Here is a 13340-nt window from a genome sequence, read left to right on the forward strand (position 1 = left end):
AGGAGGTTATGAGTTGAAGAACACATTTGTACATGTGCACATTTAGTTGGTGCCTACCATTTAGTTTTATTGGACATAATAATTCTCAGTAAAAATGACTGTTTTTATTCTCTTTTTTTTTTCCAGGATATGGTATCTCAGAAAAATACAGTAAGTATTAAATCTACATTCATTTTAAAACACAAAATGAATACTACCAGTTGAAGCAACTCTAACAACAAAGTTACCAGGTTTATATATGCTCCTTATGGTACTAGGAAGTCTGTTTTCCTTACACACGGTACTGACTAATGAATCTTACTGATTTCCTTTCAAAAGAAAAGATAGATTAAAAAAATTACTTTTCTTTAGGAGCTCCTTTTCAATTTCTAGAGAAGTTCCAGCAGATATGTTATATGTGTACTTTCATAGATAAAAATGTAGACTTGGAATTTCAAAGTCCGTTTCTACCTCTACCACTTTCACTCATTTGTATGAATACGTATGTGTGTGTGATACCTTATTAAGGCTGTACATCAAGCAGATTTGACCACTGTGTACCCATCTTCTTCACAAATTCACAGGTTTTGCTGAGGAATGCAAAACCTTCCTCAATTAAAAACATTTTTAACTTTAATGCAAGAAAAACCGAATAAGTAAGTAAACCTCAAGAAAGATACAATTCAGTAGTTACTTTAGGCTTACTGTAATATACCACAATGTCTTGCACACATGTATTTTTTTATATTTTCCATTAGTGGTTATTTTCATTAAACACTGCTATAGTGAGGGCTATTGAATTCATAAAAATCTTGAACCTTTATACGTTTCCTATATACTTTCATTCTTTTCTGAGGTAATCCTAAACAGGATGAAAACAGTAAAATGGCTTTTGATTTTGTTAAACTGATCTTTTAGAAGAGAACTAAAAGAGATAACTTATGAGTAACAGCTGCTTATTTTGAGTTACAGTTTATACTTGGCTACAGCAAGTATATAGGCTAAAGATAGATCAGGTTGAGTAAGTCCAAGTCCTTTTCTTGTCTGTTGTGGTGATCTTTGATATCTTTGGTCTGGTTTCACTGTGCAGTGGGAACTGCATTTCCTAGTCTGCAGCTCTGTGAAAAGAGGCCTCAGAACAGCTTGAAGTTTCCTTGTGAATAATGCTACTTCCATCTTCAGGCCATAATTGGTGGATGTCACAAGTGTATGCTTTCCCCTCCAGAGCCAGAGGGAGAATTGTGACAAGAACCATTTAGGTGGTGCAAAAGTGGAGTTCAACCTAGTGCCATGGAATAGCAGCCTGCAGTCTTTTTTTTTTGTGTCTGATTCTCTCCCCACAAGGGAGTTAGGACCTCCTTCAGCTTCATGTGGAAGAGAAGAAAAAGTGGATTTGGTAAAGTTTCCTGCATCAGACCTGGAAACACCAGGTTAGCAAAAAGGGCAAGGAGGGATCTTGAAACTGGCATCCTGATCACTCCTCTAAAAAGGTGGGAGGGGAGGAGTTGTGTAGCCTACTTCCTTCAAGTGCTTAGATTACAAAGACCATTGTGAGTGAAATACGGAAGAAAAAATAACTGACTTAAAATATCAAGTATGGATTCTTGACTTTTCATATTACTCAAAGTTATTTGTATTCTCTTAGATAGTAAATTTATTGTAATGTGCTCCCATGTTGCATTTTTTAATCAGTTTTTTAATCTGAAATAGCAGTAAACTGATTAGCAAGCTATATAATTAATAAGTTCAAACTTAATCCTTTTCTAAGTTGGAACTGGCTTCAAATAGACAGTTCCTCTCCTTGCAAGCCACAAGATGTGTCTGGAGAGGCATGTAGTTTGCTGCAGTCCAGAGTTGTGCTACTGGTTTAGTGCTTGATAAAATATATCACATAAGAATAGGAGAACTGGGAAGGTAGTTTCCTTCCACTGTCCAGAAATTAGGATTTCTGGGGTAGGAAAAGATGGGGAATGCCATTTAGATTGACTCCTGCAAACAAACGGAAGTTCTGTATCAGTTTTTTTGGAGGGCCATTGCTAATTAGGGTTGCTGTGCTAGGTATGTAGTTACAGAATTGACATGAATTTACTACATCGGGTGAGGTAAATAGTCATGTAACCACTGCAGTTTCATTTCTAACTATTACATATAGCACTTAATATACTCTGCTACGAGTCTGTACTTTCCTTTCACATTTCCTGGTTGAACTGATCTTTCTATCGGTATGCCTCCGTCACAGCTGTGATGTAGCAGAAAGAGCTTACGTGCACTCTTCACTGGAGTGTGGAGATATGTTGGAAGAAGGATAGATACTTCATCTGCTAAATCTTCCTCCAGTCCAAAGGTAGCCACAGGAATACCATTACTGGTTTTATGAAGAGAAGTCCTCTTTCTGCTTCAGTACTCTGTGTCTGTGCTCATGTAAGGAAAGAAGGTAATTGAGATTGCTACCAGACACATTGCACCATTTTTCCAGCAGCAAGAGTGAAACTTTCTGCATGCAGTTCTGCAGTTAGGATCTTTCTCTCAGGTTTTCTTGCCCTCGCCTTTGCTATTTATCCTGCAAATCTCAAATCATGTACAAAATTGCAAAAGATAACAGCATAGAATGGATGTGGAACCACACTAAAGATGCAGAAAAGGTGAATGTGTTGCGTGTCCTTAGTGGAGATTTTTTTTTTTTTTTTTAGCAGATAGGTCTTGAAAAAAGTTGATATTTTCCTTGCAAGGAAAATATTACGCTAACTCTGCATCAGGAAAGATGCAAAAGTGAGGAAACTGGACATAAAGCTGAAAACAATGCATAGAAAAAGTTACAGCATTGATTTGAAAGTTGACTTGTGCACAGCCGATCTAACAGTGAAAATTATACAGTGGCAAGCTGTGGTGGTGTGTGCTTGAGATATTTAATTGCTTCATATCTGAAAAAAAAAGTGTAGGAGTAGGAAAACTAGGATTATAGCTTCCTTCCACTGTCCAGGAACAAAGATTTCCAGGATAAAAAAAAGCTGAAGGATGTGATTCAGATCTACTTGACTCCCACAAACAATTAGTAAAAGTTCTGAATCAATAATTTATTGTTTATTTAGATTTTAGATTTATAAAAGAATTGTGGCCTGTGGGAGTTCAGTTCCCAAAACAGAACTGCACTTGTATGACATGCAAAGTCAATATTGCCTGTGCCCCATGAGTTTTCCTTCCGTAGAGCTCCTTGGAGGTTTGAGGACAACCTTCTGCTAATTTCGCTTACAGTTTGGGCACAGCTCCCTTTCTTCTGTCGAAATTATCAGTGATAACACAGATAGCAGATGTCCGTTTGGACAGAACAATGTGTTTCCTGCATTGTTATGGACAGGTTAAGGTCTGAGAGCACTACCAGATTGTAGGGTACAGGAAAATGCATTTCTCTCTGGAAAACTGGCTTGCACATTGGAGTTTCTTTAGATGTTAATGTTACTACAGATTTACTGGAAGAAATAAAATTCCAAGGATTTTCCAAAGCCTGAATTGCGTAGAAAATCTTTCCCCAATTTAGCATTACACAAAATCCATGGGAATATTATTATATTTTGGTACATAATATTGTTGATATCCTTGATTTGTTTGTTTTTGTTCTCAGTAGGGAAATTTTGTCTCCCTCTACAGAATTTTAAGGAATAATGTGTAAAGATGTCCAAGATGGAGAGAAGAAAAGGTGCACAAGAAGTGTTTTAAAAACTGCTGGAGTCATGAAGCAGAATGTTCAGACCTTCTTACAATAGTTCTAGCACTGAATGTTTTGATCCGTTTAGTTTATTCGAATGTGACACTGGGAATGTAAGCTAGAACTTCCCTTGTGGAAAAATTATTAGAGCAAGTTCAGAATATAAAGAAAATTTTTCATTAGTTGATAAGTTGATAGTAGATCTGAAGGAGTTTGAATAACTGTTAATTTGAAGGGTGGTGGGGAGGGAGAAGGTATTTAAAGGGAAGTTGGATAGCTATTAAACCAAAAAGTTTATTATTACTTAGGTCTGTGTAACTAAAGAAATATTTTGAGATTTAAATGTTTGGGTTTTTTTCTTTTTTCTTTAATTATAGAGGATAGTGATGCCTTGGCTATGGAGGAGCTGTTAGCAAATTTCTCCTTGATCCAAAGGAAACAAGATTGAAATTTATCCTTGCCAAAGAAATTTTTATGTTGAAAAATCAGTTTTTATTGAGATTGGGCCCCAAGTCTCTTCAGAGCTTCAATAGCTGTATAAATTACATATCTAATTCTTTAAGTCAGTGAACATATAAGAAATCTAAATAAAAAGATTTTGACACTTGGATTCATTCTCCACCTTAGTAGTCCCATGGATTGAATTAAGTATAACGAGCCTGTATGAATTTGATAATATGAAGAAGTAGTATTATAGAATGGCTTTATATATATATATATTTGAATTATTTTTGCAGTTTATAAAAGATTGTATGGTGTTTGTCTATTAATTTATTACTAAAAAGTTGGAGGCAGCAGAAATGGTAAGAGTTTCAAAAGGGCACAGAATGAAAGAGAGAAGAGTAGCTTAGAGTTGATTGTTATTCCTTTTTGAGAAGAAATAGTAAGAAATATTTTTAATACTTCTGATCATTACATATAACACAGTTATTATTTGCATAATGAAAACTAAGGCTTTTAAAATTAATTTATGACAGTAATTATGGAAATGTTACTGTCTCAAGGAAGGTACATTTGTAGCAATTGGCTTATAGATAACTAATCAGGTAATGAATCTGCCACTGTTAAGAAGTCAGACTTTTAAAGCAAGTTAATGGTGATACAAGGAGATGTGTAGAAAAATAAAGAAACCTTACATTCTACTTTCTTGCTGGCAATGTGCTCTGCTATTTTTCTTGTTTTTGTAAAAATGGATTTACTATAAATAGTTGTATTCATTCTCCATTGTTTCTTTCTTTAATCGTTTCTCTATTCATGTCTGTTGTTTTGATTCTCATGCTGTTTTATGGTGGTATTTTCCTCTTTGTTGCTTTATTTCAATTTGGAGTAGGTTGCCAACCACAAAATTTTTCTTCAGGTTGAAGTACCTCCTGAATACCACAATGGTAGCCTGATAGGCAAAGTATGCATCATTTTATGTCTGTTTTCTCTTAATAAACATGCCATCTTCTTACTGTGTTTATAGCATTTTTGTGTAAGGGTGCTATAAAAGTTATGCTTTCTTTCGCACCAATGGTAATCTCAGAGTACATGTTACTTGCAACCTAGATCTTGTGTGTGGATTGTTTGTTTTACAATAATCTTTCTTGCAATATTTATATAATGACACCACTTATGTTCAACTTGTGAACAGGAGGTGTTCTAAAAAGTTGATGATATTTTAGAGTCACCTATATTGTAAAATAGATAGGAATGTGATGGCATAGAAATCTACTACTGTGGAAACTTAAATTCTTAAGGTACGAATGGATTCTTATGATGAATTCTTAAGATAAAAGTCCATTAGTCTCCCTGAATACTCAAAGCATGTGACTTCTTTGAGTCATTTTCTGTCATCTGGCATGTTGCTCTTCCAACTGCTTGGTAAGTGAGGGTGAGCACTCTTAATGCTCCTTGAGTGATTGACAAAAAGGACAACATGGCTGGAGTGGAATAGCTGAGCTGTTAGCTGCGAAGGCAAAATTCCCTCTCTGAAGATGCAGAGATTTTACTCCACATTCAAAATAATAGCCCTTAAATTCTAGTTTGGTATCTCTGTCACAAAGTGGCAGTTTGGCCAGAATAACTGTAGCAAGATGATTAAAAATCAACAACCCAACTGTTTCTGTTATCAAGGTCAAACGTTCACTTTTAACAGCCTTAAAATACTTAGAGTATTTTAAGAAAAAAGCACTACATTTAGCCCATCATGCCAACATCTTAAAATGACTTCTGCAGGCCTAACTACTTCAGTAAAGGTGTGACTCTGTCCTTAGTTCCTTCCACCCTTTTCCTTTAAAAAGCAGGTTCCTTTCTCAACTTACTTGTAGCTATTTTCTGTAATTTTTTTAATGTTCCTACTTTGGGCTCTTTTTCTGGTGGCTGGAACTGTTGTGATTGAATACAAAATTGTCACTGCTAGCTCATACATTATTTGCTGAGAGTTTTTCTATTTTCTTCTTTTTTTTTTTCTTTTTTTCAGTCTGTCTTTCTTTTATTTTTATACTTCTACATTTCTTAAACCTAAAAATTTCTCTGAATAAGATGATAAAAATGGCTAATAGTTCCGAAATAAACCAACCCAATGTGTGATCTATATAAACTACAAAGATATAAACTTATCACAATTAAATTATATGTATTTGTAGGTGGAATGGCTACAAATTGGAAAGTAGTTCTAAGGGGCATACAGTGTTTTGTTTCCTTCGTGCTTTACTCAGTGATATTTCTGCCAGGAGGCAGGATATCTTTTCCTCTGCATGTAGTACCAAAGGCATCCATTGCCACCTGAATGAACTCCCAAACATGACAAACAAATCTTTGGAGCTACAGCTGTGGCGGTTGCTCTTCAAACACTGAAATATGTGTAGTTTTCCTGATTTCTGTGTGTAAAAATATTTATGGTGTGGAGAAAATGTATTTTCAAATGCACAGATTCTGCTATCCAGAAAGAGGCAAAAGCCTCAGTCAAATAGATAAACTTGAGAAATATAATGCCTCATCCATGCCATTTAGTATTTTCTGAAAATTGCTTTGCTATTTTGGGAGATAACTGCACTTCTCTTTGCATCACAAGCTGTATCTTGCTTTCAGCTTGTGTTGTTGCTGTTGTCCCCATTGCAGGAAGACCTAATTTGTTGTTATGGGCTTAAAAATAGAAATAATACTCGAGCAGCTTTTGCATTGCACATAACTTAGTGCATATTTGAATAAACTTTGGACTAAATAATTTTAACATACTGGTTGCTTAAATTGCAACTTTTTTTTTCATAGAAAGTAGAGGTAACATTGCAACAGGTAATGGTATTATTACAACAGAGGTACAGTACTGCAAGGTTTGTGAAGAATGAACGTTGCTTGATCTTTATCCATTAGAAATCATTTAAAGTTCTAAATCCTTCCAAATCCAGATCAGCAACAGGCTTTTGCTGTCTATATTTTCAGTAGCTGAATACTCTGTTATTTTTTGTGAACAGTTTGTTTTTGTCTTGCAGTTTCTTAATGTACGTAAAAATGTGCTGTCCTCATCTTCATTCTTTCAGTCCTCTCAGCATTCTCCCAGTAACCCAGTGACTTTAAATGGCTGCTGCTTTACTGCAGTCTTAGATGATCTGAAGTAAAATGAAAGTTATATTTTTGTACACATTTGATACCGTGGTATCCCCAAGGTGACAACAGATAGATACTCAGTGGCAGCTGACTGCATTAGCTGTGTTATACTGCCCCATGCTTTGGGGCTTATAATGACTCTGAATGCATTGTTTGGCTGAGTTTTTACTTTTATTTTAACAATGGAGAACTGTTGTAGCTTGAAAGAGGATATCAGTCTTTCTAGTCTTAGTTATCTGCTTTTATGGTCTTGCTCAGGAGCATAAGAATTGAATCTGAACTTAACTGTATTTTCTGAAAGGCATTTCCTGTTTCCTCACCCACTTCAGGACCTTGATCACATTTACACTGTCTATAGCCTATCAAGGATTTTTGGTTTGGGATTTTTTGTGTTAAAAGTCTTAGATATTTCAAGGCATGGATTTTAATTTTAATTTTATATTTGATGCTTAATGGCAGCATGCAGTAGAGGCTCTTCTGATGATCAAAGGCTTGGAGCACCTGTCCTGCAAAGAAAGGCTGAGACTGATGGGCTTGTTCAGCATGGAGAAGAGGAGGCTCTGGGGAGACCTTGCTGTGGCCTTCTAGTACTTGAAAGGAGCTTATAAACAGGAAAGGGAGAGACTTTTTACCCAGTCTGATAATGATAGGACAGAGGAGAATGTCTTTAAAGAGGGGAGATTTAGGTGAGATGTTAGGAGGAAATTCTTTAGAGGGCAGTGAGGCCCTGGTGCAGATGCCCAGAGAAGCTGTGGTTGCTCCATCCCTGGGGTGAACAGTTTTATTGCACTGTTTCTAAACAGATCCAAACTCTTTTTTATTACTTACTAATATTTGTAACTCTTCCGTACAAAATTCATTGATTTTAATGCTTGCAAATATTGTGTTAAATACTGCACTAAAACTTCCTTAGGTGCCAACCTAAATCTGTTTTTTTATGTGCCAACCCAAAGCTGTTTTTTTTCTGACTGTAAATAATTCCTGTGTTTACACAAATGTATTTCCACTTTAAATTGTTTTCTAAACTACATTTGTTTTTCTTTTAGGCTTCCAGTGGAAATTATTATTTCATTCCATACATTGTTAGCCCTTGTGCTGACTACTTCTGCTGTGAAAGTGATGCCCAGAGAAGAGCTTCTGAGTATATGCATCCCAACTGGGACAATATCTTGGGGCCACTCTGTGTCCCCCTGGTGGACAGGTTTATCAGCCTTCTCAAGGATGTTCATGTTACATCATGGTAATTTTGTAATTCATTCACTTCCAGAACCTCTGATGTTCTCTTTTTAATGTTGTGGGAAAAGATACAGAGTTCCTAGTAGCATTGATTTTTTTGTTTTTTTGTTTTTTTGTTTGTTTTTTTTTTTTTTTACTGCACTTAATGTAGTAATAAAAGAGGCTATCTTTACTGCTTTCCAGATCACTGTCCCCTAGCTGTTGCAATTAACTAACCGTGTTATGCTAGGAAGTGATTTATAGTTACTTTCTAAAATATCAGTAAGCACAGTGAGTCCACCAGTAAGTAGAGTGCTTAAGTTTGACTTACAGGGTATGAGGTTCTAACAGGAGATAAAGTCACTGCCTTTTCATAGAACTCAAAGCCACAGATCGTCTTTTCGTGTCACTACAGAGATGTGTATATATATCTGTGGCAGCAATAGAAAGTAACTCTTCCTTTTTTTTTTGTGGTTGTTGTTTACTTGTTTGTTTTAATATTAGCCTTCTGATATCATCTGGTAAACATGATACTGTTCAGCTGCATGTACAGGGGACTGTTGGAGTTTTGAGGACTTGGGCTGGAGACGGAAGTGTCTCCCTCTAGATGGTCCCTCCTGTACTTTGCAGTTGGTCTTTTTTTTTTCTTTTTTTTTCTTTTTTTTTTTTTTTTCCTGGGAGAGACTGACTTTCTAGGTTATCTTTTCCCCTGTGTCTTAAGCATGAGGTAGCAGTTATTGTTTTGTTTTCTCTTGCGTCATTGCCCATTCCACTGCTGGGACCCATAGATATGCCTGCCCATACACACCCTCACCACTTTCACCACCATTCACAGCAGATCTGCCATTCTTTGGCACCTTGCTGGTCAGTGCCTGGGAAAGTGCTGGCCTGAAAAAACACAAGCTGCCTCCTGCTTCTCCAAAGAAGTGCTGGAGTGGAAGCTACAGATAGGCAACACAGGCCCACTTTAAGGAAAGGGACAAGAAGAGGAGTGGAATGTCAGTACAGCTTGTCAGCATAAGGGTAATATTTTATTAAAGCACTGCAGTCAAGCCAATTTTCTCCAGTTTTCAGGGTGTATAGAGCTTTTGGACTGATACAGAATTAAATGCTATTGTGGTAGATCTCAGTGAGGAGGAAGATGTAGCTTGATGACCCCACATTTTTGCCAAAAGCTTGAATGTTTGAAAAGTTCATGTGTAAAATCATTCTTAAGTGGTGCTTCCATTCCTAAGTCATGTGGATACTTTTAAAAAATATTTCAAATAAGATCACCACAGTATCTGTCTTAGGTTTGGTTAACACAAGAGGGGCTAATTTTCTTTAGCCTGGAAGAAGATACAAACTTGACATTGGTACTGCATGATGAATTAGGCCTGACTTCCATTTGACAGTATTTTGAAAGCTTTTCAGTAGTGAATACGTGGCTTTGCTGTCTTGAGTATCTGTCAGGTATCTGCTAACTTCCCAGCTGTTAGCTTCATAAATTGCTGCAGATCACCTTTACTCTAGGTAGTCTGTTCAGGTGGTTTATAACTGTGATATTGATAACAGGATACAGTTTTGTACTCTTCCAAATCTCTGGCATTACAATGTGCACTAAAATAAGTTGTGAAACTCCTATTGTTGGATTTTATGTTATGTATTATATTTATTTTAATACACATGATGCATTGTGTTCATCAAACAAACTACGAGTAGGTTAGCTTTTGGTGGCTTGTTTTGGTTTTTGTTTGAAAGTTTCTTTCCTCTTTTGGTTATAAAATCCTGTATCTCCTCTTTACGTCACAATGATCTTTTGTCTCTATGTCACTCCAAGTACTGTCTTCTTAAGGAGAGAGATACAAAGTTCTGTATCTGTAATTGTCAGTAATGGACCAAAAAAGGCACCAGTTCTACTGTGGCAAAAAAAAAAATCATCTCAAAATCCTGGTATCGATACATAGCCCAATAGACTGAGGTGAAGCAAGGTGAATGTATGAACTGGTGAAAAATTTAGGTTTAGATGAAACATTTGATGTAGTTTTCTCTCTGAGAAAATGGTACTTTTTATTAGAAATACAGCTATGTTTCATAGTTGCCCTCCCCTGCTCAGTGTGATGGTGGAGACCCCATCACTGTATTTAAGAGACGTGTGGCACCAAGGGGCCTGGGTTAGTGAAAGGATTTAGTAGGTCACATTGGTGGTTGGACTTGGTGATCTTGAAGGTGTTTTCTAAGCTAAATGATTCTGTTTCATAAGAAATATCTAAAGTCTTCTTTCCATGTCTGTCTTCTTCAGTGCCTATTATAAAGAAACACTGCTAAATGATATTAGGAAGGCTAGAGAGAAGTACCAAGGAGATGAACTGGCTAAGGAGCTGGCTAGAATTAAGCTTCGTATGGATAATACTGAAGTGCTGACTTCTGACATTGTCATAAACCTGCTTCTTTCTTACCGAGATATACAGGTATGTTTCTAAAGACTAAAGAAGGTGATTTTACTATGGGATTTTGCAACTTGCTTGTTAAAGAGTGATTCAAAGCTGACCCTAAATTTCTGCACTGTTTGACTTGACCACTAAGCTATAAGGGGCTGTAGACTCTTATTTATTTTACTTGTGAACAAGAGACGCTAATTAGGAGACTTTCTTGCTTATTTTCTGTCATTTTTAACCTCCTTAAAATATATAAATAATGAAAGCTGATCCAAGCAAAATGGATTTTTGCTCTTTTCTTCCCTGCCCCTTCTTGCTCTCTTCCAGTTTGGAAACTAATAAAATTGATTTCTTTTGACCAATGTATTGACCAGAAGTGTCCAAGTTGTTAACTGTAACTGAATGAAACACTAATTTCTATTTAAAAAGTAGGCACACCTTTTTTGTGTGATTTTGTTTAAATGCAGCTTACACACTGTATTTCTGAGCTTCCAGGCTCTGTGTTTGATACCACTTTTAAAATGTACTTCCAACCATTCAACAGTTGTTGGTTTGTTTTTTTTTTCCCTTCAGGAGCTAAGTTGGTTATTTGGCAAGTACAAATGAGACATGAGAGCAGTGGGTGACTGTATCACTCTGCATCACCCAACTTCTCATTCTGAGATTTACATTCCCCTGCTGCTTCTTATCCATATCATTTTTTGTCACCTCTGGTGAGCATTTGCACTCCTTTGAAATGTCTTCCTGGAGAAATGTAATCACACTTAAATATATATTGAACGCACAGATTAAGTAGTGTGAGACCATCCGTGATCTCAGTGAGCTGGCCAATTCAGCAGTGTACATGTTGATAACCTCCTGAAAAAGTAAAATGAATTCACAGCCAGCTGAAGTTCTGCAAAACAAGCTATGCAAAATAAAATTTTGCAGTGACCTGATGAAGTGTAAGTCATCAGAAGCACTCAATAAGGCTTGAAACAGCCAGACTCAACGCTTCTGATTCATAGTGCTGGTAAATGGCTAAGGGTATTCTGGATTGCATGGAAGAATTGGCGCTGAATGGAGGAAACGATAAGTATTGACCCACTTCTAAGGAAAGTCACCTGAGACACTGTCATGCAATCACAGAATCTTTTGAGTTGGAAGTGACCTTTAAAGGCCATCTAGTCCAATTCCCCTGCAGTGAACAAGACACCTACAGCTACATCATGGTGCTCAGAGCCACATCCAGCCTGACCTGGACTGTCCCCAGGCATCCACCACCTCTCTGGGCAGTCTGTGCTGGTGCCTCTCCCACTCTCATTGTAAAAAAAATTCTTCCTTATATCCAATCTAAACCACCCCTCTTTTAGTTTGAAACCATGTGCCCTTGTCCTGTTACAACAGACCCTGTTACAGAGTCTGTCTCCTTTCTTATAGCCCTCCTTTATATACTGAAAGGCCACTTTCAGGTCTGTACCGAGGACTCCACATCTGGATGCAGTACTCCAGGTAAAGTGTCACCAGTGCAAAGTAGAGGGGCAGAATCATTTCTTTTGACCTGCTCACCCCACTTCTTTGGATGCAGCCCAAGATATAGTTGGCTTTCTGGGATATGAGGGCAAATTGCTGGCAAATCTAGCTTGCCATCCACCAGTACCCTCAGGTCCTTTTCTGGAAGGATGTGCTCCATCCTTTCATCCCCCACTTTGTACTGATAGCAGAGGTTTCCATGGCCCGGGTGCAACACTCTGCTCTTGGCTCTATGGAACCTCATGAGGTTCTCGTGGGCCCGCTGTTTTACCCTGTCTAGATCTCTCTGAATAACATCCTGTACTCATGTGTGCCAGCTGCATCACACAGCTTGTTGTCATCTGCAAACTTACTGAAATTACACTCAATCCCACTATCAATGTCTTTGATGAACGTATTAAAGAGAACCGATCCCAGTACTACCTTTAAGGGACACCATTTGTCACTGTTCTCTAACTGGACTTTGAGCTATTGGCCACCACTCTCTGGACACAATCTCACAACCAGTTCCTTGTGGATTGAACAATCCACCCATCAAATCCGTGTCCTTCCAATTTGGAGAAAAGGATGTTGTGGGGTATACAGTGTCAAAGCCTTACTGGTGTCCAGATAGATGATATCAGTGGCTCTTCTCTTGCCACTGATGCAGTTATGCCATCATAAACAGCAGCAAGGCTTTTCAAGCAGCAGATTCCCTTGGTAAGGCCATGCTAGATCTCCCATTCTCCTCTGTCTTTCATGTCTTTATCATAGCTTCTGTGAAACTCCATGATCTTCCCAAGCACAGGGGTGAGGTTGACAGGTTGGTACTTTCCTGGATCATCATTTCTACCCTTCTTAAAAATAAGTGTGACATTGTCTTTTTTCCAGTCACCAGGGACTTCATATGACTGTCACGACTTTTTTTCAAATATTGACAATGGCTT

General features: G+C 37.4%; 1 protein-coding gene across 3 annotated transcripts in view; it reads left to right on the forward strand.

Moving 5' to 3' along the window:
- The window catches only part of MAP3K15 (mitogen-activated protein kinase kinase kinase 15), a 73115-nt gene that overhangs the window by 20215 nt on the left and 39560 nt on the right, over positions 1–13340 (forward strand). For all 3 annotated transcript variants that reach the window (XM_048936490.1, XM_048936482.1, XM_048936500.1), the window contains exons 3-5: positions 127–150; positions 8317–8510; positions 10767–10935. In XM_048936490.1, coding sequence (XP_048792447.1) covers positions 127–150; positions 8317–8510; positions 10767–10935 — 387 coding nt within the window. The remainder of the gene's footprint in view (positions 1–126; positions 151–8316; positions 8511–10766; positions 10936–13340) is intronic.

Source organism: Lagopus muta, chromosome 1 (genome assembly GCF_023343835.1).
Source record: "Lagopus muta isolate bLagMut1 chromosome 1, bLagMut1 primary, whole genome shotgun sequence".
NCBI lineage: Eukaryota > Metazoa > Chordata > Aves > Galliformes > Phasianidae > Lagopus > Lagopus muta.